The sequence below is a fragment of the Chlamydotis macqueenii genome, chromosome 2, assembly GCF_036417535.1.
Source record: "Chlamydotis macqueenii isolate bChlMac1 chromosome 2, bChlMac1.mat, whole genome shotgun sequence".
In the NCBI taxonomy this organism is placed as follows: Eukaryota; Metazoa; Chordata; class Aves; order Otidiformes; family Otididae; genus Chlamydotis; species Chlamydotis macqueenii.
The window spans coordinates 124992690-125019660 of record NC_141557.1 but is presented as its reverse complement, the minus strand read 5'-3'; the positions used below and the strand labels follow the sequence as shown (position 1 = coordinate 125019660).

Sequence of the window (26971 nt, the reverse complement as noted above, 5' to 3'; positions counted from 1 at the left end):
AGGGGAAAAACCACCTATATTGTAAACATGATTTGGTTAGTATTTGAGAGCTGGGGAAAGCTGTTGCACACCATTCAGTCATTTTTGAACAGATGCATACTATTTTCCTTATTCAGTTGCCATCAGTTAAGTAGCTATCACAATGATGGCACGGCAGCATGAAATACCTTAAATGCTGTCTTATGGTCATTTAGGATGGATTCCTCAAGAAGAGGCTAATGAAGGCAAGAATTGCTTGTTAGTTTCTTGTATCTTCTCATGCAAGACACAACATATGCATCTGTGACTTCAGAAAAGACAATGCTTTCTGCCTCGTGTTTCTGATTTGGATTTTTCATCTAAAATTAGGCAGTTAAATAAGCAAGATATATTAAAACAGCTTACTGAAAATGTTTTGAGAGTATCTTATTTTAATGCTAGTTGTATCGGTTAAAAAAGCTCTCTTGCATTTCGGAGGGTTACAGGCTTTGATATGCCTGACGCTCTGCATACAGGTCATGAGTTCATTTTAAGGTAAGTGAGTGCTAGCTTTCTGTTTTGTTTAGCAGAAGACCTTGTGTATCCAATGTACTGTATTATAAATGCAGAGTAATAGTAATAATTATGTGCAGGTGCATGTGCAAATGATGATAACGTTTTCTGACTTGCAGTACTTCTGGAGAAGGAAAACAAAAATGAGGGGAAAAAGGTTGATAACGATTTTGGCTTACAGATTTGTATTTCCTTTTTCAGTGTTTTACCTGAATTTTAACATCTTTTGCTAGTTTTCTGTGTAGTGAAGGAGGTTTTTGATGGGACCTCGTTAATTAAGGCAAAAGTTTCAACACAAGCCCTGGTATTTAAAGCTTGACACTTTCTGTTCTGTTATCCAGGCTTTGCACAAATTGCAGATGGGTAGCAAGTTCTATCTGTCAGCTGCTTAGTGCTAACCTTGACCGTATGCTTCCTATGGTAAACGTGAAGTAGCCTCTTCCTTTTTCCCATGTAAGTGGATAAGCCACCGCAATTAGCTTACATTTTGTTGCGCGATGCTGCAGGTTAAAAGGGTTTATGCAGGTTGATGTTGCGGTGAAATTGCTTTTTAGGAATTTTTTAATGTGTATAGCAAGGCTGTTAAAATTTTTAGTATTATTATATGAATAATATAAAATTTATATATGCAAGAATAAATGTCAGTGTTTTGTGTTATCTATTTTTGTTTTGCAATGCTTATCTTTCTGAATAAAAATAGTATTCATATATTTTTCTCTTGGTGCTGAAATTCTAAAGCTGTACTTTCACTTGGGAATTATTATTGTGGAGGTTGTTCTTGAAAATTTTTATGAGGAAAAATAGAGGAAACCACTGAATTTTGTTGCAGAATGAGAATGCTTTGTAATAGTCCAAGTTTCAAAGAATCAGTTAAGATACTGAGTTATCTACTATTAAGCATTATGTAAAAATAACCACTTTGACATTTGTATTTAATTTTTCGTGTGACTGTTTAAACAGTTATTTGGAAAATATTACAAACCTGTCTAGCTATGTTAACTTTGAAATCTGCTTTTTAATTCACTGACTCCAATGGTAGCCATTTCTGATATTCCATTATAACCACATACGTGGTTATAAATTTTTGTATTTCTTTTTGTATTGCCAGTGCTGGACACTTACAATGCAGGACTGAGTGGAAAAAAAGAAGGAACTTAAAAACTAGCTCAAAAAAGTGTGAAGACATGTGAACTGGAATTAGAATAAGGGTCCACAAGTTCAGTTATATTATTATGCAGAAAATTCAGGACATAGGTTTGTGTACCCCAAGGCTGTAAGAGCCCAAATCTTTGCCAGTGAGTTTACTAGATGCCAGATTTTATCACATGCTCCAGGACATTGCTACCTTGGAAAAACAAAGTGTTTTGCAGCCATGTCTTGCTTCATCCTGTTTGGGGTTCACAGATGAGACTTCCCTGTGCGGTAGCCATTGTAGGGACCCAGTCCAGGTGGAAATGAAGATGCAGCAGGATTTCTGTGTTGTGATTATTACCTAATATTAAGACTTTGAAATACATTATTTTACATACCTTTGCTGTAAATGGATGTATTCATAATATGTTAAGCTTTGTGAAATTATGTCATGCATTGACAATTTGCTGAGAATCTTAACATTATTCATTGTATAAAAGCTGATAGTAACAAATTACTGCTTGTCTGAATATTTGAGTGAAATATCAATAATTGATGAACAAGATATTTTATGATCTTTCAACACAGTGCATATACTTCTATTTAAAAATAACGTCAAACATCTGTGTGGTAATTTTTGTGTATACAAGCCTTTGTAAAATTTTCTAATTTCCTGGTGAAGACATGCTTTTATGAGTGTATGTTAAAATATCCAGTAACATCTTACTATGAAAAGAGAGAACGAGCTGGAAATTTAAGTTTGACATTGTGCAACTTTACTGAGTACCTTTTATTATTTATATTTTCATTGATGCTGTACTATAACAAAGTTGGAGTCTATTCTTCTTTTTATATGAGACAATTGTTTACTTATTCTTCCCCATACTGTTAGAAGTAGTAAGATTGAATAATAAATTTAGTCATGTTAGAACTCTGGACTTCAGCAATGATGGTGATCTGTGAGGGAAGAGCTTAAAAAGGCTTTAAAATCCCAGGTGTGGGTTTGTACCTGGCTAACCCATTTTTTAAGAAATTGTGACCATATGTCAATGTCAATGCTGGATACTTTGAAAACATGCAAGATAAAAATTAGGCACGAGTTGATTGTAGTGACTTCATGGCTCCATTCCTTAAATTTACAATTTTTTTTTTCTTAGTGTAGAATATTGGGGTTTGTTTGTTTTCTTTTTAAAGAATAAATGTTGAGGTATAGTGATGCAGTTAGGGTAATTATTAATTGATCTCTTTTTATGGTATTAGAAAGATGAGGCTAATGACTATTTGTATTTTGGAGAAGGCTTTTGCTTTCCTGCCTCCTGTGGAACTGGGTGTAAAGCACAATCGAGGTGCCAAATGACCTCAGTTTGTTAGCTACAGTGAGGAAAGAGGGCAGCAGCTGACTTAGAAGAGTAAGGTTTATTTTTCTAATAAAAATCTTGACAGTCTTAAATAGTCTTAAGTAAAGCAGTAAATATTTCAACATAAATGAAATGGCAAATACTTTTTTGAATACGAGCAATACCTTTGCCGAAACACATGTTTTCCACTGGATAAAGAAATGTCTATTGTAATTTACTGTAAGAAAATTTTCAATTTATATAATCTACAGTACATATGTGCTTGAACATCTTTTGAGTTCATATGTTTTTATTAAATATAAAATTGTATAAAAATGTAAGTTAGTGGGTTTGAGAGAGAACTGTCACAATACCTAGTGGAGAAATCAAATGGGATATTGGTCATGATGATGTGGCGTCGTGCTGTCTGGAGAGAACTGAGCTAGCTCTAAGGAGTTAAGAAGCATCTCAAGTAGTGTGCATCTGGTAATGTGGTACTTCTCTTGGATTAATTAGTCTTCCATCTCAGTACTTACGGTGATCTTTCTACTGAAGGTGCTTTATTCTTAATGAGTTAACGTTTGGTATCTCTCCATAGCATTGCAGTGTGCTATGTAAAGATAACTTTTTACATAGCATGGCAGACTAGAAAATTTTGTGTAATGTTTGTTGAACATCACAGATATGTTCATAACCTGTTTCCATTTTGCAACAAATCAGGTGAGGAGCCAGGAGGGGTAGCCAAGAAAAAAACTAAAGTCAAAGGTATTTTTAATATTCTTTTTTGTGTGGAACTTTACGCAGATAATAATGTCTGAAATGCATGCGCATTGCAAATACCGATTGCAGGTTATAATAATGTTTACTAATACTAGCAATGTTGCCTAAGTGTTGGCTAATGGTGCAGCAAATTATTATCCTCTGCACTTTCAGTATTTTTTTTGTTTTGTTTTGGTTTTTTTTGTTTGTTTCTTTTTTGGGTTTTTTTGTTTTTGTTTTTTTTTTTTTTACTACCAGTTGTAACTTAATGGCAATGTGAGTGCTTTCCTAACTACAGATTATATTTTGTTTCTGCAGATTTTTTTACAACAATTTTCTTGTTTGGATTATAGGTAGTTTATAACAACTTCATATTCTGCATGCTTAAAAAAAAGTTCTGATGTATATGCAGATTTTGCTCTGTGTGAAATCCTCCTTTAGTTATCTTTCATGAATTCATGATACTATTACTATATTGTAATTGAACTTGAGCACTTTAATTTCTGCTTAAGTCTGTACTTAAATAGTTTCATCTATTTCTTTCTTATGGGAGGAGAAATTTAGGTAAAGTTCAATAACTTCCCTTTTAATATTATTTGCAGGATTGATTGCAGTGGTGATACTTACAAATTTTCCAGAAGCTTAAAAGCAACTTATGCCATGTATTTGTCTTTAATTACATTGCTGTATGAACAGAACATAATGATATAAATGTGTTCAGTGCCACAGAGAAACTAAAAAAAACTAATAAGCATCAGCAAAACACCAAAGTACCAGATGTACTTCAGGTGCTTAGCTTTTCAGATGTGCTCAGTTATCTCCACTCAGCATCGTGCTACGTAAAGAACAGAGTCTCTTTGTTGCATTAAAGGTGCTTAAACTTTAATGTGTTTTTCCTAGCAGTATGTGAAAAAAGCACACTATATGTAATGCAGAGTCTCATTAGGAAAAAAAGTGCATTTGCTGAGGGAAGCTCTCATGCTTCTGTGAATGTGACTTTTCTTAGCATCTTGCATGCAAGTTGAAATTTTTAGCATTTGTTCTACATTGTACTTCATAAGACAAATTGTGTGTTTCCATGAAGGTAATAAATGTCATTTAATAATTCATTCTTGACGTTGGGATTGTTTCTTAGTGTTTGATATGAGAATGAAGAAATGGTATGATATATTTCAAATGCTTTCTGCCAAAAAACAGTTGGAAGGAAATGTGATGTTATTACCTTTAGACTGAGCTGTGTGATTGAATTTTTCACTTCACAGAAGTGTTATGCAGCAGTTAGAGGCAGATGTTACAGGAGAAGTGTTATCACTTGCCTGTTTTTTTACCTCAACAGACTGCAGTTTCTCTCAAAAGTCTGAATAAAAATGGAGTGATTGTATTTTGTTATTGCTTTTCTGATAATGTGGGAGTATTAATTTTAAAATTAATACAAATACTTCATGGAGAGATTTAATGGAAAATTTTCTGAATTTTTATTGAGTTAAAAATTCCTTATTCTGGAGAATGCTACTTGTACTGACAATTTTTTTTTTCGAAACTGTGAGCAAAGTGGAAGTAAACATTGAACATTTTAAATTGCAAGGATGCTGTTCTGACTGTTCTTCTGATTATCTAGATACTGTGTCACACCCAAATGTGAATTGATATAGGGAAAATAAGCACAAGAGATACAACTCCAAAAAAAAAAAGAAAGATGTTGCTGTTTCTTCTTAATTGTTGTGTACTTATTTCTTATTTTTGTAAAATATATACTTCAGATACATTTTTTAATTTTTTTTTTTTTTAAAGTCTTGGCTTAATCTGAGGTAACAATGAGGTAAAAGTATAATGGATAAAATATTGTAGTATACATTTGTGGTGTTATAACACTTTCATTTATCATTTTAGAAAATTGGGAAAAAAAATATTTTGCTGATGCTCTTGATGTTTCTAGATCCTGCAATTGTCTTAACATTGTCAAAGATTCAAAATTTACTGTGATTTTCATGCTCACAGACAAAACTGGTTTTAGCATTCTGCAGAAGTAAGTTAGCAGTAAGATAACAGAGGCATGGTTTTCAATGGCTTAGTTCTTTATTTGGATACAATTGCAATAAGCTAAGGTTATTGGCTGGCTGCATGGTGTGAGATACTGCTAAAAGTCAAAAATACTTTATTTAAATTGCTTGAAGCTTAAGTAGTTAATTATACAAGTTTAAATTGGTGTCTAACAAACGTTAAGTAGGACTTCAATCAAAGCTTTTGCATAGTTGTTCATAAGATGTTCTCTGATCTAAGAATGGTTCTCTTATTGAACATTTCCTCTTTTTTAAATGAAAAACTAAAAAGTAAAAGAAGCTGTTAAAGAACCTCTCAAGAAATTAAGGGAGAAGCAGGAATCCAAGAAGGAGCAAACTAAAGATGAGGAAGAAAAAAAGAAAGCCAGGAAAGGAAAAGATGCTGCTGATCAAAAAGACAAGAAAGCTGTTGATATGAATAAATTAAAGAAAGATCCTGACAAAGCTAAAAGAGACAAAGGAAAGGAAAAGGAAAAAGGCCTAGACAAAAATGTAAAACCCAAGGAGACTATAAAAAAATCAGCCAGTGAAAAGGATGGTACTATTCAGGTGGGAAAAGACAAAGAAACAAAAAAGATAGTTAAAAACCCATCCAAGGAGGATAAGAAAGAAAAGAAATAGAGTTCCAGCTCTGCTAATGAGGAACAGACCTCAAGAATGAGAAATTCAGCATATTTATATAAATGTGGTAAATATGGTAATAGGAACATAATGTTTTCTGGAAATAAGTGTGAACAAAGGCAATATATAATAATTTTTTAAAAACTGTTAAGTGTGTACTGACATTGTAAACACAAAACAAAAATGTCTGCTCTGAAACTCAAATATGTACATATGTTGATGTGCATAGCTAACAATGTGTATTGAAAACAAAAATATCAAATTTTGACAATGACTTCAAGCATACTCTAAGTCTGTTTGGGGTTGGTTTTTTTCCCTTTCTTTGTTTCTTTGTATTAAAATGCCATTTTCTTGGTGTGTGGATGAAAGTGTTACGTTGTATATTGAATGCAAGTTTAAGAGCAATATTAAGAGGATTATCTGGACATATGTAGTGGAAACTCACAAGAAATTATCTCTGTTTTGCAAAAACAACCACGAGGAGCGTTAATAGAATGTGTTGTCAGAGGAACTTAGCAAATAAATGTAAATTATTCCCTGCTAAATTTTTTTTTCCTAAGTAGACTGAGAAAATTATTTCTACACAAACATTCAAGCCAACTTTAGCATTGCATTTATTTATGAGACTTCAGTGTATATTCAACCAAGACGTTGCAACACTTTTCTTTATTGATCCTATGACAATACCTTCTGCTATTCTTCCTTCCTTCCTTTTATTTATTTATCTTTTTATGTATCTTTTGGTTGAAAACTTGATTCATTGTCACTTTTCAGTTGACTGTGTTGACTGTTGTCCTGATTTTTCCAAGCTTGTGGTAATGAATACTTCTGAAAATTAGGTGACCTGTTTCACCATTGATGGGTGTTGTTGGATTCCAATTACATTTTACAAAGTTATATGCTACTGCTACTGTATTCTGATTGAACTTGATTAGAGAACAGCTTACATTATTATTTTGCAACTATTATTTTCTTCAGACAACACTTTTCAAGTGCATGATACTTTTGTAAGCAAGCTTCTGTGTTAGTTTGCTCTTGTATATTCTGTATTTTTAGCACTGAGGAATGATTTATTCAGCGATCTCATTAGAATAAAGAAAGTTACAGAACATTTCTGCAGAGATATTTCAGTATGTCATTGAATCTATACTTGCTTTCAAGTTTATGGGAGAGAAATATTTTCTAATTTTACTAGACAAATAATATCCCTTAGTGTATTGAAATATTAATTGCACAATAAAATTACACAAGATTCAGAACAAAAATCTATATTGAAAGTTGAAGATTTATTGTTGTTATACTGCAGTATTATTTTAAAGAAGACAAAACTAGGGAGTGAAATTGAACATGAGTATATGCATGTGGGCGACGTTGTAGGATTAAAGTCCTGAAGGTTGATTCTGTTAGTGGTTTTGCTTAAATATTGTGTATCACAGCTAGCAGTACACTTACTTCAGACTTTTGATACAGCACATTTGTGTCTCTGTAAGATGCTTTGATCCCTAGAGGTATAAGATGTGGTAAGAGGATAAGATATAATCTGTTTGGGGTTTTTTTTGGTTTTTTTTTTTTTGTTTTTTTTTAAAGGAAACTTTTGGAAAAAAATTTCAAATGAAAACTGTAGAAAATAGTACAGTAGCTTAAGATTCTAGATAATTAACAGAGATGATATACCGAGCTATTCTCTAAATATTTAAATACATGTGAAGGAGGGAGAAGATGTGTGTGTTATGAACATCATAGTGCTTAGCAAAAAAACTCGACAGAATGAAGATCTACTAAATGCACTTGCATAATGAGCGTTCTCTTTTAGGTTTCGGTGATGATAGATGTGTTTATTAATCTTTGCTCTGATAGATATTAAAATATATGTTTGACAGTGGAGTACTCAAATCACACTTCTCAAGAATGATGGCACAGTGCTATAGTGCACAACACTTTTTATTTTCTCCCCTAATGTGACAGAAGTTGTAACTATCTGGGAGTAGAATTTGGAATGAGTTGCCTTTCTGATTAACATATTGTTGTATCTATGACACACAGTTTACCTGGTTCTAAAAAAGTTGTGGGGTTTTGGTTTTGTTTTGTTTTGTTTTTTTTCGTGAAAGAACGTTTTATTTCAGCAGCACTGCAGATAGTCACACAATAAAATGAGATTTTTGCCTCGGAGATCTGTTGTGCTGTTGTATATCTGTATGAAATATTCTTGTCATTCAACTTAACATGACAAGTTACCACATGAGCTCAAAATGCACCACACAAATGAAAACAGAGTATGAATTTAATTTAATAAAACAAAGAGAGAAAATCTTATCTTTCAAAAAATAAATTACTTAACTTGTTACATACTCAACAGAATTGAATAGCAATCAGTGATAAATACAATAGATGTGTTTAAAAAGCTTGAAAGCAAATTTGAGAAATGCACAAGCAAAACAAAGAAATACTCTTGCTAGTACCTTCTTTCCTTTTATACACCCTAAGTGCTTGTTGGCTGTCAAGTATTGGCTATCTTTTGAATCCATTTATTCATGAAGCAGAGCAAGTGGTTGTCTGGAATTGGAGATACGGGTTATCAGAGGCTACAAAGACTTATTTAAGGACATGTGTGTATATAAGGGAAGTGAATTATTTTTGTGAAAGTAGGGTTGCTGTTTCTATGCTTCCAAATTCTGAAGTGTGTGATGGTGGCTAATATAAGTAACTGGTTTTGTCTCCATTTGTAGTTAAAGATGATTGTAGAAGGAAGTAACTTCTTACTCTTGTAGCCATTAATATTACTGCAGCAAAAAGTGACTGTCTTAACATTTTTTAATATTACAGGGCTTTTTCAATGACACAGAGAAAACTGGCAAAAAGTGAAGTGTGAATTTGGCTTTTATCTTCTCGCTTCTGATAATTACTCCATAGTAGTGCACTCTTAGTTGCAGTATTTTTAGATAGAGCCTAACTGCTTATATTCATGTAATTTAAATAATATGGAAAGATATAAGTAGAATTAATTATGTTATTCCTGTTCCCTTTACTTATGTAGGTTAATGAAAATAATACATGCATAATGTATTGCAATGTATGCAAGTTCATGCATAAAATAATAACATCTCTGTGGTTTACAGAACGTTGTTTTGAGGCATACTAGTCCTATGTGTATTGAGGTATGTTTGACTTTAGTAGAGACCTGGTAATTTTTTTTTTTTTAATTGACTGACTTTAAATATAATATTTATATTGTTCCACTTAAAATTACTTTTACAAGCTTGTTAGCGCTACATGAGTGTTCATTACAGGGTAGCCTCTTCTTTCTAAAATATTATTTCTTAAATATTGATTTCTGTGCATACAGCTCTTGAGAAACTAGTTTGTTTTGGACAACTTGTTTATTTAAGAAGATAGTTTACATAGAATCATAATTTTATCTTAATTGACCTTGGAATTTATACTTAAATATGAACCCAGGAAAAATGATATGGAATTATAGGAGAATTCCTTTTTGGAAGGGACTTCAGGCGATCCTTATTTCAACATCGTGCTCAAAACAGGGTTGTCTCAGAGGTATGAGCAGGTTATGCTGGCCATTATCTAGTGTGGTCTACAAAACTTTCCAAACCTCTCTGTGCAGCCTTTTCCACTCATTTGACTGTCCTCATGGCAGGAGGGGGTTGCAGGAGGTTGGGATGCGGAAGTTTTTCTTATATCCAGTCTGAACCTGTCTTGTTTAAGTATTGCTTGAATCCTTTGCAAAGAATAGTTGAGAGGAGGATTAGGCTAATTCCAATACATTCTTTCTTAAGAGATGTGGTATCTTAAGATCTCTTACCATGGTATTGATCATTGCTGTTATTGATTGCTTTCTTTCCATTGTGTTTTGATCTAGAAAGACTCTATGGTATGGATAGTAAGCATCTTAGTGGTGAAATTCCATCAGTCATACTTTTTCTGTAGTAATTTAGTTGTCATAAGAAACTGGAGGTTGATATTACCTTATTTTGAAGAAACTACAGTTCTCTTCATCAGATCTTTGAAGATTTAACATATTAATTTAGATGACCTCTTCTCATTGAGCAACATGTTTTAAAGTTCAAATTAGTTGTTTGTAAAACCTATAAAATTCATCATATGAGGCACTTCTTGCCCAAAGGGAAAACCCTGCTTTCTATTTTTCATCTGCGTACTGAAGAGATGTTGAGGATAGCATACTCATTTGTTGAGTCACTTTGAAATAAAGTCAAGTGTTCAAATTTCTGTCCCTTTTTTTCCCCTTATTGTATGTTTGTCTTCAAAACATCTGTTTATTATCTTGAATATGCTTTAGTTTTTGTATATATCACCATATATCAGGACAGCCCTGTAATTGTGATTAATTGTTTGAATACATTTTGGAGAGTTTAATGTCAGTTAATTTAATTGAAACAACTTTCTTAGTTTATAATTGACTCAGATCAAAAGGAGCATAAAGTTAACATTATAACTGAAAAATGCAGGCCTTAAAGAAAGATCTGTCCCAGCACAGCCGGCATCACCAGAGTCTGAGGAGACCATCCAGCCTGCTGAGAAGTTGTATGTCGAATCAGGTAAAGCCTTTCATAAACTATAGGTGAAACAAAAGACATGATACTTCATTTGAATTACAGTTCTGTTTCCTTGGCCTGCAAGCTCATTGTGTTATTTCTTTGGGTAGAAAAATAAATCTTTCATGGCTTTTATGTGTTGCTTATCCACTATAATTTATATGTTGATAACTTTATATAAATCACTGACCATGGAAAGTTTATAATTTAAATGTATAGAAGGTACTCTTGTCACCTTGCATGGTTACCATTGGAGCCATATGATACCAGAATAACTTTCTGCTTGTGTAGAGTTGTGGTTTTGATACATTTGCAACAGTGTACTCAGTCAGAATAACAGCAGATTGTCCATCTTAATTACAAAAAAAAAAAAAAAAGACAAACCCCCCAAGTCCCCCAGCAAAACAAAAACAACAAAAAACTTCCCAACAATCAAATTGATAAGATTGATCAAATATTCACTTTTCTACTAAACCCAACTGTTTATCATAAATACAGCTTCTCGTGTTGAAAAAAATAATTTAAACTTTTTTTTAAAGCCCAGTAAGTATTAGTAACATCTATTAGATTCAAAAGAAATTCAAGAAAAATATATTTCTAATATAATTTGGAGATAATATACTTTTTCCTGTTCTGTGAAGAGGCCTATTTTGGTGTTTATTTAACGTAACACAATAACTCACAAATATGGAGCAGGTGGTCAATAAAATGGAGTATATTTGTTTTAAAAGACTTGCATTACTTTTCTTCAGTTATCATTTATAAAATATATCAAGTTAAGATGTTATTTCCTTCCCACTCCCCATAACTGGTAACATTTTGGATCTGTATATGAAAAATGCAGCTATGATTTGGTTTTGTGAGTTTCTCGATGTTAATTTCAGGACATTTATATAAAGGCAATGCTTCATACAAATCCCTGTTATGTCCTGGGCTGGTGAGTTAGATGACAATCACTTGTCCCTGAAATCAGTTTGTCGTTTATTCTGCTGTTAATTGCCAGAAGACCTTGATATTGTAATGTTAGTATCTATTTTCACTGTTTATAAAGCTAACAAAACTGCACTTCTGCAAGTGACATTTTGTTGTCAATTATGACATGCTGCTGCCTAAATTGTAGGAAAGTAATGGATGAAAGTGTTAGTTAAATAATTACTTAGAAGAAAATTCTTGTTTTGAATAGTTACCTGAAGTTAATAATTTTGCTGCGACTGAGAAAAAGATATGTGCAGAAAATCCAGTGTAGATAAATTCTTCCAATTCATCTTCAGAATGGATCTGAAGTGATTGGTGCAATACTTTCCATATTGGCCAGTAAGCAAAACCAAATTGTTTCTGTAATTGCGTGAGTTGCAGAGGTTCACCAAGTCGATCTCTCTGTAACTTTATAGAATGGAGTAAGAACTTTATGGAGGCTACTAAAAGCTGCAAGCCTTGAGCTAACGTTTAGACTTTGCCTTTTGCACTTACCTTCACTGCAATTTGTAATCCTTTTAGAGCACAAGAATGCTGATGTAGAATTGGAAGAAGAAATACAGTCTGTTCTTCATGAAGATCTCCATTCCCAGCCTGGTAATGTATTAACACTTAGAAATCATTGAGGAATTTATAAATACTGCCATAGACTAGATGGATCTCAGAGTCTGGTTTTGGTATGCATTTAAAGTACTTTTGCTTGCACAAAACATTCTAATCAGCTAATTTGTCATTTTCAAGAAAATTCAGAATGTTCAGTCACCAGATCCAAAAACTGTGGTCCCTTACCCAGAGGTGTTTGTCAGCAATTGCTCAAATCAGTCAGTTGACAGAAACTTCCTCAAAATACTGCATGGAGTGCAAAAATGGGTAAATGGAGATGGCTTTTACTATGATTTTCTCCAGGAGCAAAGGTGGCACTGGAAAGTCAGTGCAGATACTTTGGTTTTATACTGCTGTAAGGTGCAAATAAGTCATCTGGTCCCTCTCCTTGTCCCCTTTGGGGACTAGTAGCAAAACACAGAGTGTGCTGAAGACTGAATATTTGCTGGTATAGAGTTTACTGAAGAATCTGTTTTCTAACAATCTATATTACTGATTAGGAGAGAAACACGAAGATGTAGATGAAGGTATAAATGACCAGTGGCAAGCGAAGGAAGAAATCCGTGGAGAAAGTTTTGAAGCTCCTACAACAGATGACTTGTTCAGAGACTTAGGGAATGAAGTGCCGGAAGCACATGAGACACCAGACTCAGTTCAGAAAGGTATCTGAATGACAAAATAGATTTTAAATTAAATTTTGCCAAAATAAGAACAGACAAAAGGAAATTAGTCTCATTAAAAACTTGATTTTTAATTTCTGCTTGCAATAAAGACTTAGCAAATGTCAAACACAGCAAGTATTACTTAGCAAGTAAATATTTTTTAAGAAATCAAAATGTGATATTTTAATGCCATGTATTTTGGAATCCAGGTAACTATATATTATTGTTTACTTACTGCTGTATTGGCTTTCAGTCGAACAAATTAATCTGTGCTCCAGCTATGTATATCTCTCCCCAGTAGAGGGACTTCTATAATACCTGTATGGAGTCTGCTTCTGGACTTTATTGAACTAAATTAGAAGAGTTTATTAGCACAATCTTTTGTAGACAGGCTTATTCTCACTCTATTTCCCTTCTAATGTGGCTAAGAGAATGTTGTACATGAGCTATTTTGCAAGTCCTGCTGGGAACATAACATCGTATAAAGATGATGCTCATATCCTGCTGCCTTGAGGCATTGATAGGATGTTAAAAATTGTTTGTCATCAAAGTATTAAAGCAGAATCATATGATCTAAATCCAACTGAGAGGAAAAATATTTCTGAATGCTTTTTATCTGCAGTACTGAAAATTTTACATATATCTTAATTCCTCTTTTTGAAAACCTCATGTAATTGATGTCTTCTAAAAGTTGATTGCTGGAAGTACACTGAGGTTACTTCTTCACAACTGAAGTAATTCTTTTCAGTCTAGATCTATTATACCTCCTTCTTTCTGTATCTCTTCTGTTCATCCACAATACAAGTTAAAGTAGGGGAATAGATGAAGTATTCAAATTCCAGTTACTTTAAATCTTTAAAATTACTATAAAGAAGGGAAAGTGAATATATTCTATTTTCTTTACATTTATACGGAAATTGTAGAGTGATTTTTTTTTTTTTTGAGCAAATATGTATAAAATTTATGTGTGTATACACACTCAGTATTTTTCATATATATTAAATAAACATAATTTTATTATTTCAATCTATATACATATCTTTCTGGCTCTAGAAGTACTTTGCTTAGAAGTTTGTCTCTGTTCTTACATAATATTCTGTTGTAGGGTTTGATATTGTGTATTGATTTTAGAATTTTAAAATTTGCAAATGCACGTTTGTTTCTCAGATGCTCATCTTTTGGCAGATGATCTTGGAGTAATGGAGCCTGAACCATATGAACCTCCAGGTATAATTTTGTTTTTCCAAACTCAGTGATACTGGTTTTCTGCCGAAACGTAGCAAACTATATGAGAAAGCAAAACAGAAAAGTTTAGACTGGTGTAGTAATACGTAATTTTGAAAATGTTTTTTCTCCAAACAACTGTTCTTGATTGTCTTGGATATTTTTACTCTGACTGAGATGACTGTATTGTATTTGCTATTGCAAATGGTTTTTAAAAAGAAGGGATGATAGGTATGTAAACTTTGCTTTCATTTGTGCAAAACCATAATCTTTACTTTTTTATCTGGTTTTGGCTGTTGTGTATGATTAGGATCTGAATATGAAAGAGAGATGTAGTTGTACAGTCTAAGAAAACAAGCATGAGATTTATTGCTTATATTACTGTCTTCTTACAGTCTACAGTGCTGAGGTCGTCCTAGCCTGTTATTCTTGATATGAGTCAGAAACTTGTGTTCTCAGATGGAACCTGGCACCTTTCAGAAGCATCCAGTTTGTAACCTTTCCTTCAGGACTGTTTCTTTATGGCAGATTATACTATCAGAGAATGAGTCAGCACCAAGGATTTTATTCTGAACTATCCTTGGCACTGTCTTTCTGCACACCTTAATTCATCCTTAAAGCTTTTTAAAGTTTTGCCTGGACTAATCCAATTAGCTTATAGTTATCTTCATATTGTGCTTGATACCATATTCAATGGCATTAGCTCATCTTCCCCATTATGAAGAAACATTAGGTGGATATTACAGTTTCCCTGCTATCTGTTAAGTATCTTATTCTAGATGCTAATAATGTTTCTTTATAGCACAGATAGCCTCTTCCATTTGCATTAGACATTGATTTGGGTTTTGGACTAAGTTACTTATCTTTGGCTCAGTGTTAGTTCTGGACTTTATAGTCTTGTTTGATGCCAAATATGACAGAAAAAATGCTTTTATTTGTTTGATACAGCTAAAACTGCTTATTCCTGTCTTTTGAGGAGATTACTGCTTTCCAGCTACTGATTTAGAATCCAAGCTGCAATGTTTCCAAAGTAAAAGGATAGTTACTTTACCTTCAGTACCATGTGTTGTCAAGTGTTTCTTACTGACTATATTAATAACATCACAAAGAATTGTAGTTGCAGAGGAAAATAATCCATGTATTTAGCTATGCAGTGAAAAAAAGTAAATTGCTCTAAATCTGTGATGCCAGAAGTGAATGTACATATTTTTCAAGGTCTGATTTCTGGCTTTTATTTTGTTTTCTGTAGATCATCACCAGTGGTCTTCCTGCACATTAGTAAAGAAGCTATTTTAGAACTTTAAGAATAGGGGAAGATTACATTTTGAAATTCATATTAGATGATTTATTGAAAAATATTCATGGAGACTAATGGCTTTTGTGGATCTAGTTTTCATACTGACGTATAACAGAGGACTAGAAGAGAGGGTGGCCCACCGCCTTCCATTGGATTGCCATGTGTCAAGTTGCAGGTGTCTGTGTGTAAGGTTTCAATTTGTCAATTTTCAACTAGGGAGCTACATTTAGCGACTGACAGACACTTTATGGATGCAAGTTAAAATAATCGAGTATTAAAAACATGTTATATTTTTAATTTCAAAAATATTTATCTTTTCATATTTAATTTACAGTTTCATATGAATATGATATGGATGTGGAAAAGACAGTAAGTGAACCAGAAGCTCCAGGTTTGTAAATTTTCATGTCTTCAAATTATAATAGAATCACTTATACTTTTAAAAACGTGCTTCAAAGTAATATGTCATATTGACTGTTTTCAAACTGTTTTTCTAGTAGTTTTAAGTCAGTGTGATTTTTGCAGCTGTGTTACCATTGCGGTTGTAAACACAACACTCGACTAATCCAATCCAGAAATACTTACCTAAATAATCTTGTTCTGTCAGTAGTTTTCCAGCCTAATCAATAGATCGTTGAAGACCTACTTGTATTCCTAATTTTAAGCCTAAATACAAATATGCATGACCTTATTATATTGCATGACTTAGTGTAGCACCTGGATGAGTTTTGCAATTCAGCTGTCATTTTTAAATTAAAAATTGTAGTATTAACTCAGTATGCTTAGTTCTGTTATTCTTGACATAAATATATGACCTAAACTTCTGTTGTGCTATTCAGCTGTTGCATGAAAATTTGATTAGAATATAAAATATTAAATATTTTTATTCAAGGTGATTCTGAGCAAATAATAGAAGATCCTGTTGAACATTACACAGGTACAGTCTAAAGTCTCATTTCTTTTTATTGAAGTTTCATTGAATTTTGACACCAAACCAGGACAAAAAAAAAAAAAAACCCAGATATTGGAGCTTGTACATAGCATCAGTTCCTCAGTAAGTTGTTACATCTGTACTTTTATATACATTCTGAAAAAATACAAAGACCTATATGAATACTACTTTTCGGTAACATCAGCCAAATGGGAACAATAAAATTTTTAGGATTACATTTCCAGGAGAAGGGATGTTTGTATTTTAAATTGCAGAAAAGTTTCTGTGGATAAAAAAATAACTTGAATCTGCCGAAGATGTTGAAGTTAATGTGATAAGTGTCAGGAAAAAAAAGTAGTTTCTTTAAAAAAAAAAAAAAAAAAATTAAAAATCAAGCAAACCATAACAAGTGGATTCCAACATTCCATTGTAGAATTTGCTGTGTATAGAAATTGTTTATGATTATTTCTGTTCTGAATTGCAGCTAATTTGTGGATTATTTCGTGAACTGTATGAGAAAAGCCTACTGACAGTACTTCATCTTCAGTCTATCTTGTGATTCTTGTGATGTCAGAAAATTATTCTGTTCTTTTTGCGGGATATTTTAGAAATCTTCACCTTTGTTGAACTCTTATTAATTTTAATGCAATATATAGTACTATAATTTTGAATATCTTTTTTTGTCCTGAATAAACTTGGCACTGTATTATTTGTATGTATTTATTGGTTTAAAATTCCATGAATTTTCATATGATTTTTTTTTTCAATTTCTTTAAACAGAGGATAGAGTGCACGGGGATTATAACGAAGAGCATGGTATGACAATTGTTATGTTTAGGGAAATGACAGTTATCAAAGTCTTTCATTAATATGAAAGTGAAATTACTTTGTCTTACAATTTTCTATGCTGTCACATGACCTTGCAACTTCTCAGTTAAGGTTTTTGGGTGGGTTTTTTTTATGTTCAAACTCCATATATATGTAAGCAATCAATCTGTCTTCAACACTGGAACAAGTGTGGAGTATGCGTGTAGGTTATATGCCAATATTGATTCTCTTTGTCATACTTTGTGCTTCTGTGACATAAGAATGTTGAAGACTTTGCTTGCTCTCCTTCTCATGGAAACCCTGTCCAAGTCAGCTGTGGTTTGTGGCATATGTATAGCTCAGTATTTTCTCATGTTAAAAGTTCACCTTTTCACAGCAGAAGTTTGCCTTGCTTTCAAGTTCTCCCTTCAAGACATTCTGCTTGTGAGAGAAAGCAAAATGCTTCCTTTGTACTTTTTAGAGGAGTTTTATTTCAGAACTCCGGCCTGGAGTGTAGAAGAGAAAGACCAATGAGATGAAGCATTGAGTACTCTTGGCACTTGCAAGATTTGATTGAATTTTTTTATTTTAATCTCCCCCTCACCTTGAAAGTTACATGAAGTTACAAAACTATTTGGAATGTCATTGTTTGTTCCAGGGATAGACCTGTGTACAGGCACTCTTATTTCTAGGCACTCATCGATGTGTCAGAATCAGAAATTGCTATCAAGATCCCTAGAAAAGATGAGAGAGAAACACTTACTGGGGAAGACAGTCTAATCACACTCAGTCCTACAAGCCCATCTTATCTTGTCAGTGCTTTAAGCTTTAAGCTAACCAAGCCAACCATGGATGTCACTGAAGATGTGCTGAAAGATGTGAGGCTGTCTTTCTGTGACACACAGTTTTTTGCTTCTGAGTTCAGTCTATCCAGTTTCAGAGCACAGGAGTTGTAATTTGTTCATTAGTGTGCACTAGACACTGTTTTAGCAGTTGTAGTACCTAGTTTTTGTCCCTGTTATCTCCTGGCCCATCTTTCATATACTTTTCAGCATACTTTGGATTGGATTGAAAATGAAACAGATTTGATCTTTTTCTGGAGAAGAGTTTTTAGCGCCTGTTTTCTAAAGTGAAAGAAGAGATGGAGGGCATAGTGGACATATATTTCTCTCAAATGTGAAATTTGTGGTTTTGACATTAGCTACAGAACTGCAGTTCACATCCACAAGAAGGTTCACTTTAAAGCTTCAAGTGCAGATGTCTCAGAAATCAGCAGAAGTACAAGCTTCTCTATTCTAGAGTCAATGTATCTTCTCTATCTCTATAAGATGCATTTCCCATCTTTTGGCAGACTTTCTGATGTAATGTTTTCTCCAATCCTGGTGCTTTTTGAAATTCTTAGGAAGCTGAGGGGGGCAGTGCCAAGATGATTGTTGGCCAGAGCAGTTCAGTTTCTTTTCTGACTCTTACATTGTATGACTTGACTCTTAATTCAGATCAGCAGCCAGCTCTAATAGGATTGCCTTTCCTCTAATCACTTCTGCCTTGCATAGTGTTGGAAGAAGCTGAAGGCTTATGGTAGGCTGCACCCATTTTATGTGTCTAGTGTATTGAAAGGAACTGTTTCTTCACACCCTCTGCAGTTATTGCTAGTGCTAAAAATTCTTTGGTTGAAATTAGAGTATGTGCCCACAGTGAAGTATGTAAATGGGTTGATCATGTAACTTGCAATACAGGAACTCAGTTATTGTGCGCAACTTTCAGTAGTTCTAGAAAGAGTTTTATACAGTTCATAGCAATAAGAGAGAAAGAAAGCAAGTTTGTAATTTTTCTTAGAAATTAAGGGTTCTACCTCTTTTTTTACAGAATGTGCAGTAAAGTCTGGAGGAGGAGCCAAGTGACTGTTAGTGCCTTTTAAGATAAAACAATAGTAGAAAGATTTTATTTTTAAAAAAAACATGTAAATAAACTTTTTCAAATGAGGGTTAATACCTGTTAAGATAATGAAATTAATCCAAAACACCAGATGAATATTGAGCTACTTTAGGTCTAAAATTCACAATAAATGTATATTGAAAATTCAGACAAATAATGGATAGCGTTTTGTCTGTTTTCAGACATTACCTAAAGTAAAGTAATAAATATTCTTGAACTATTTCTTCCTCGGAGTTACAAAAATTAGACTGGCTCTTTACTCAAAGGGAGTATAGGTGACTTATAACAATTGTACAGGATTATAGCTTTCTTGTTGTCATTGTTTTCAGTATTTCATCTGTTTAGATAGAAATGCTTGAAATTTCATCATTATGTTCACATTTGTATTTAGTTTATGTCTAGAATTTCTACTACTACAAGCTCCAGTAAAGGTTCATATATCTATTCAGGCTCCAAAACTGGAGAAAGTCTTTGAGAGTTTTGCATTTTTCAGTAAAGAAATGAGCTGGATGCTTAACAACCAAATTATTGAAGATTTTGATACTGATAAAGAGCTGTCAGGTATGAGGTTTTATGGTTTGTGAAAGAAAACATTTTTTTCTTCCATTTATATTTGTTAATATAATTTAAAACAATTTTTAGGGTACTTCATGCATATCAACCACCCAGGAACTTTATTTTCTTTTCTTTCAGAACCACAAGATGAAAAGCAGACTGAGAGTCAAGATACAGGTATATACATATGTGTGTGTGTTTATATATATGTATGTGTGCGTAAAGGTGGGTGGGTGGGGTGTGTGTACATTCCCACACACATCTCCTCATATATAGATGTTTTTATATATGAAGAATATGAGCAAATCTTTGTTTCATATGTAATTAAAGAGAAATATCTCTAAAATAAATGTTATTTGGAATATAAATGATTTTGGAAATCAGAGAAATATTTTAGTAAAGTTAGCATAAAAATAATTAACTTAGCCTTTATATATATTGAAATGTGTAGACTGTGTGATCTTCAATCACAATATATTGTCGGTTATGACAAAAGTAAGTTATAGCCTGTATAGGTACAAAGTTATGTTTTTACTGTGAACTGAGACACCTTCTGTTAATATACCATCCTTGAGGATTCATCTTTAAGGTTTGAACTCACCTGGGGTCTCAAGTGACACAAAGTGGCATAAGTGAGGCTTTTTGTGGACATTTGGAATGCAGGAGTTCAGCATAGACACTCAGCCTGCTGCCTGCCATAAGCCTTGCTCATAACCTTGTAACTAGTGCTTAAGATTACTAAAAAATTTACAAGCTGTCAACACTAGCTCTGCTTTGATGCATACTTTTTGCTAGTGCCTTTGTCCTTTGCTTCCAGCAGAAGCAATTAAAAAATTATTTATCTGCAGTCCTCTCTCTGGGTCCTGTATACTTTGTTGTCTTGAAATATCAGGTCTTTTGAGAGTCAGCTTAGACAGCTGATTGAAAAAGACACAATTGTTTGGGTTAGATTTGAATTGAAGGAATTCTCTGGTGTAAATAAGTTGTAAGTATCTGTTTTGTCATCTTTGTGATCATAACCTTAAGAGGACAGTCAAATCATAGAATCATTAGGCTTGGAAGGGACCTTTAAAGGTCATTTAGTCCAATCCCCCTGCAAGGAGCAGGGAAAGAAAATAAAATTAAAAATAATTAATTTTTTTTGTGGTATCCATAATTTGAGTTGAACTTACTCATTGTCCTCAGGAGGGAAGGACCCATCAAGGAATTGCATGTTTATCCCCATTAAAAGACTTTCAAAGTAGATGTTTATAGGTTTCTTTTGTTTGTTTTTTTAGTATGTCTAGGAGATGGAATTGATGCTGCAAAAGGTGAAGTGGGAGTACTGATTATGCTTAGAAAGATTAAGGAGTATTTTTAAAAATTCAGTTCTTAAAGCTACTGTGTCTTAATTCAAACAACATTTGTTCGGAAGGTACAATTTTGAAATATCTACCTAATGAATACAACAGTTCTTTAGTGAAACAGGGAAGAAAATGTAATAGGTAATTTATTTTTTTTTTTATCCCTCAAATTCATCAAAGTTCCTGTTTGTTTATAGCAATTTACTGTTAACAGTTAAACACTGTATGCTAGCTTTTGTTCCTTTGTGTTGTATGTAAGTTTCATCAGTTGAGGGCTTGACTTCATTATTGCTCTAACTTGTATGTTTTCTTAGCTGTTGAGGATCTTCCGGAGGAGATGAATGAAGCCACGGAGCCAGGTATATATTTTGCAATTCTGATCTTGATAAATTGAGTGTTTTGATAAAATATATGCATTTTGAAATCTTATGTGGAAAAAAAAAGCTCATTTTATACTTTTTTTTTCTTTTTATACTTATAGATGAAATTATTGAAGATTTTGATACTGATAAAGAGCTGTCAGGTATGAGGTTTTATGTTTTGTGAAAGAAAACATTTTTTTCTTCCATTTGTATTTGTTAATATAATTTAAAACAATCAATCAATCATCTGGTCTATAGGACATCTTTCACTAGATCAGCTTGCTCAAGGCCTCATCCAACCTGACTTTGGCCACTTCTAGTTATGGGGCATCCAGAATTGCTCTGGACAAGCTGTTCGAGTGTCCCACTGCCCTCAGCATAAAAACTTTTTCCCTTTATGTCCAATCTAACCTCTTTCACCTGAAAACCATTGCCCGTTGTCCTGTCGCTAGAGGCCTCAGTATATAGTCTCTCTCCATCTTTCTTATAAGCCTTCTTTATATATTGAAAGGCTGCAGTAAGGTCTCTCTGGAGCTTTCTCTTCTCAAGGCTGAACAACTCCAACTCTCTGCCTTTCTTCTCAAGAGAGGAGTTCCAACCCTTTGATCATTTTTGTGACCCTACTGTGGATCTGCTCTAAGAGGTCCATGTCTATCTTGTACTAGGGACCCCAGAGCTAGACACAGTACTTTCGGTGGGGTCTTGCAAGAGTGGAGTAGACTGAATCACCTGCCTCAAGCAGCTGGCCATGCTTCTTGTGATGCAGTCCAGGATGTGGTTTTGTTTCTGGGCTACAGGCACATGTTGCCAGCTTGTGTCCCATTTCTCATCCACTGGGATCACCATGTCCATAGGGCTGCTCTCGATCCCTTCATCCCCTAGTTTGTATTGATATTGAAGATTGCCCTGACCCAGGTGCAGGACCTTGCACTTAGCCTTGTTGAACTTCATTATATTCTTATGAAGTCCTTAGAGCTTCAATTTGAGGAATGGAGTATTTTAATTTCTCACTTTACTACTCAAAAATATTAAGTTGTAAATTTTTGTTTGTTGTGCTGGTGTCAGGGAATTTTAAATGAGTGCTCGGTTGAGTGTAACTTGAAGATTTGCTTTAAGAAGTTAAAAATGTCATTAAGCAAGACTTTTCCCAAACATGATGTTAATTCGGTCAGTGAGAACAAATGGATCTAAGCAGTCTAAGCACAGTGTGTAGGATTTGATGCTATATTTATTTAGCTTTTCCAGTTGCAAAATGTGTTCTAATTAAATGGAGAAACAAACATTGTTTCACACTAATAATGATTGTAACCAAAATCAGTTTTGGGGCTGTAGTAGCAATGGAAGTCAGTAACAAAGAGGAGATAAAGTTCTGGACATTAAATACATTCGGTACCTTTTTTCTACTCCTAAGTTAACCTAGTTTGTTGTTTTGCAGTTTAAATCTTCCGTTTTGTTTGATACTAATTTGATTGGGTGGCTAGTGGAGAGCAAAATTGTGAACATACTGTGTGTAACTTTCAACACTTACTTTCTTTGTGACTGTAGAAAGTAAACATACAGAAGATGTTGTTGCCGCTGAACCAGAGGAATCAGGTTTGTGTCCTACCTTTTGCATCAGTTTGCTACTTAAAAAAAAAAAGATAATTATAAATATCATAGAATAGAATTCTATGCTGCAAAATAAAAAAATCCCCATGCATAACTTTCTGCATCTTTTTTGCTTTAATGACAAACATAACTGTCTTGTTGGAATCTAGCATCCTGGGGTTTTTAATTACAGTATTTTAATAGCTTGCAGAGCACTCTTCAGTTTTAGAAATTGAGAGTGCTCCCAGTTCAGAAAAACTTATAGCAATAAAAATGGCCATATTTAGGTCATATGAGGCTGAAGATTATTTACTATACTCTGTTTCCTACCAGACAGTCGGTAGTGCTTATTCAGGAAAGAGAGTATACATAAGAAATACGATTTAATGGAGTGTCTCCCCAGCATTGAGCACTTTATTTATGGGCTTCTTGAGTCACAGAATGTATTTCCATCTCTTTGATCCTTCTTATTGTCTACAGCCAGCATCCTGGCTGTTATGAATTCTTTTCTGGTGAGCCTGACTCCCTCCATGCGTGAATAAGGAGCTATGTGCAATTTTCAGTTTGCTAGTAATGGAAATAATAGCACCTGGGGATATGTGACATGACTAATTTAAAAATGCATACAGAATTCAAAAACTGAATTTTGAAGTCAAATATTTCAAAATTACAGCTGGGAACATAGTTAAGTATATGAATGTTTTCTAAGCCCATGCTGTAGTAGCATGTGAAGCTGTGGGAGATTTCTGCTTCAGATAGTACAGTTTCAGAGTGTTTTGAACTATGGTTTTTGAAACTATGCAGTCCTGCAATTTGCTCATTGGCTTACCAAAGTATTAATCTTTCCACTGGAAAAATTCAGCTCGGGAAAATTTGCATCCCACTTCTGCAAAAGTAGTATTATAAAGCAGTCTTGATAGGTCACTGTTTTGAGCATAAGGGGGGAAAAAAGGCAGCTTTTCTTAAATATTTAGAGAACTATCCAGTTTGAGTTGTTTGTACGATTTTGACTTGCAGAAATACCTGTTCCAGCTGAGGATTACTCAAATGATGACCTAGCAGGTAAGTTAATCTTAACTGTTTGTTTTTTTTTTCCCCCAAAAATGAAGCTATAGCTACATGGAAAGTTTGCAAACATATTATTTTGTGGAGAGGATTAAAGAATATCGTTATTGTCATTTAAAGTTGTTTCCTGGTTTTGAAGCAATAATTTTAATCTTGTACTGGATAAAAGGTAGTAATAGTTACTGAGTTATACAGAAGCATTCCAAATAAAACTGTGAGCAATTTTAATTTAAAACTTAATACATTTTAGATTATTTCAAACAGAGCTGGATACTTTTGCTATAAAGAGAAATACAAAAATTTCAGATCTCAAAATATGTGCGTATTTCCTTTCTAGAGTAACTAGTCATGGGCAGTGATACCGTTGATCCTCTTGTATCAGTCAGAATTAGAGTCCAACTGCGGCACATTCTTTGGGCACTGATTTGGAAACAGAACTGTTTTGTCATGCCATTACATTTTTCTTGACATAACCGATCTATTTAAGAACAAGAGCTCTTCCAGCTCTTTTGTTTGTTGCCTGACAGTAGTAAACATAGTGTTTACCAAAAACCATTTTCAGAGTAGCTAAATGACTTTAAAATTTGAAGACTGCATATTGTTACATTTCATCTCCTTTTTGGAGTTAATTATTACAAATTGCTAGTTTGTTCTTTATAACAAAGTAGTTGTGTTGAATGAAACACCGAGCTGTATCTTTGGGCAGTAAATCACAGAAGCTGCAGTCCAGGAGCCCTGAAAGCTATCTTTCTGTTTCGTTCTGATTAGCCTGAGCATCTTTCTGGGTTAGTTAATCTTTGCAGTATGCGGAAGCTCTTAAGTGATATGGTGCCCAGATCATTCTGTGGGATTTTGCGGGAAAGGAAATTTGTATTTGTTTTTTGGGCATGCCAAAAGTAGCCAGAGAAGTGAAAAAACCAGCAGAGGCCTTTGTGGTTGCCCAGTACAGATTGGAGGTATGGTTTAGTTCATGTTTTAATTTACATGCTGAACCTTAACTGAGGTGATTTGAAATGCCCATTTCAATACATAACTGTTATCTGTGAGATCTTTCTAAGCTGTATAATGTAACAGCCACATGGTGTGTTGAAGTATTTGAATCCATGGGTGTTCATTAATAGATACCTTATCTGAAAATATTTTGTTTCATAATGAGTATGAAATATTTTTAACCAAAGCTTATAATCAGTGTAGGAACAAGCAGTAGTTACCTTTGACAGCACAGGCAAGAAGTTCAGCAAAGGTAGTGTTCAGGTGGTTTGTTGTGCGTGCTTTAAGTTGGAACTGTAGAACAAGAAAAGATGTGTTGTCAGAAAATGTTGCTGCTTGAAGATTAAATTAACAAAAAGGCTCTTACAGGACTATTGCAAAACTTCAACAGTGAATAATTCCATGGCACTGTGTCAGTTGTATTGACATGAGGATATTGAAATAATCTCTTCACTTACATATACTGTTTTAAAACTGCATTCAGAATCCAAGTAACAATTTGAAATCTTTAATTTTTGGTTTTGTGGACCGTATTTCTATTGCTTTTTGTGCTGTAATTTAGAGCTTGGTCTTGCAGCAGGAAATTAATTTCCTAACTTCATTAAAAAAGAAAATCTTATCTGTATTGTACAGTAGTGGATTGTTTTCCAGATATTCTGTTTAGAATCATACAATCATTTAGGTTGGAAAAGACCCTTAAGATCGTCGAGTCCAACCATAAAACTAGCACTGCCAAGTCCACCACTAAACCATGTCCCGAAGGGCTGCATCTATACATCTTTTAAATACCTCCAAGGATGGTGACTCAACCACTTCCCTGGGCAGCCTGTTGCAATGCTTGACAACCCTTTCACTGAAGAAATTTCTTCTAATATCCACTCTAAACCTTCCCTGGCACAATTTGAGGACATTTCCTCTTGTTCTATGATTTGCTGCTTGGGAGAATAGGCTGACACCAAGCTCACTACAACCTCCTTTGAGGTAGAGGGTGCTAAGGTCTCCCCGAGCCTCCTTTTCTGCAGACTAGAAAATCCCAGTTCCCTCCGCCACTCCTTGGAACTTGTTCTCTAGACCCTCCACCAGCTTCATTGCTCTTCTTTGGACGTGCTTCAGCACCTCAATATCTTTCTTGTAGTCAGGGATAGCAAACACAGTATTCAAATTGTGGTCTGACCAGTGCTAAGTACAAAGGGTCAATCACTCCTTTAATTGCAGGTGGACTTTCACGTAAAAGAGTGGAATTGAACCTAGTTGTCCGCTCTCCTTTTATTGTACTGTGATTGAAGAGAGTCCTTACTGTTTTCAAACACCTTTAGAATCAAAAATACCTTGTTTCACTCTGACATAGTATGTATTTCTGATCCTTTCAAAAGTTTCTTTAGGTTTATTATTTTTACCTTCAGTTGTTTTCAAAACCAGTGCAATGCATTTTAAACCACAAAATTAGCCTTCAAGGGTATGTTAGCTCTATCCTGATGTATCTTGTGGAAATAGATACTAATAGCAGCACTGGAAGGAGTGAATATTTTATTTTTGCCTTCATGGGAAAAAGTGAGAGAATCAATCAAAACGTATTTATTCAGTTATTAATCACACAAGTACCTATAAGAAGTAGCATGTATGTGATT

The 26971-nt window shown here is 33.9% G+C and overlaps 1 protein-coding gene across 5 annotated transcripts in view; it reads left to right on the top strand.

The window, feature by feature from the left end:
* ASPH (aspartate beta-hydroxylase) overlaps positions 1–26971 on the top strand; it is a 112220-nt gene that overhangs the window by 30267 nt on the left and 54982 nt on the right. For 4 of the 5 annotated variants that reach the window (XM_086740857.1, XM_086740861.1, XM_086740860.1 and 1 more), the window contains 12 exons: positions 10921–11010; positions 12505–12579; positions 13086–13247; positions 14415–14474; positions 16103–16159; positions 16661–16705; positions 17480–17515; positions 20135–20173; positions 21654–21698; positions 21821–21862; positions 23247–23294; positions 24306–24350. In XM_086740857.1, the coding sequence (XP_086596983.1) occupies positions 10921–11010; positions 12505–12579; positions 13086–13247; positions 14415–14474; positions 16103–16159; positions 16661–16705; positions 17480–17515; positions 20135–20173; positions 21654–21698; positions 21821–21862; positions 23247–23294; positions 24306–24350 (744 nt within the window). The remainder of the gene's footprint in view (positions 1–10920; positions 11011–12504; positions 12580–13085; positions 13248–14414; positions 14475–16102; positions 16160–16660; positions 16706–17479; positions 17516–20134; positions 20174–21653; positions 21699–21820; positions 21863–23246; positions 23295–24305; positions 24351–26971) is intronic. The other variant, XM_086740858.1, reaches the window with a different exon arrangement.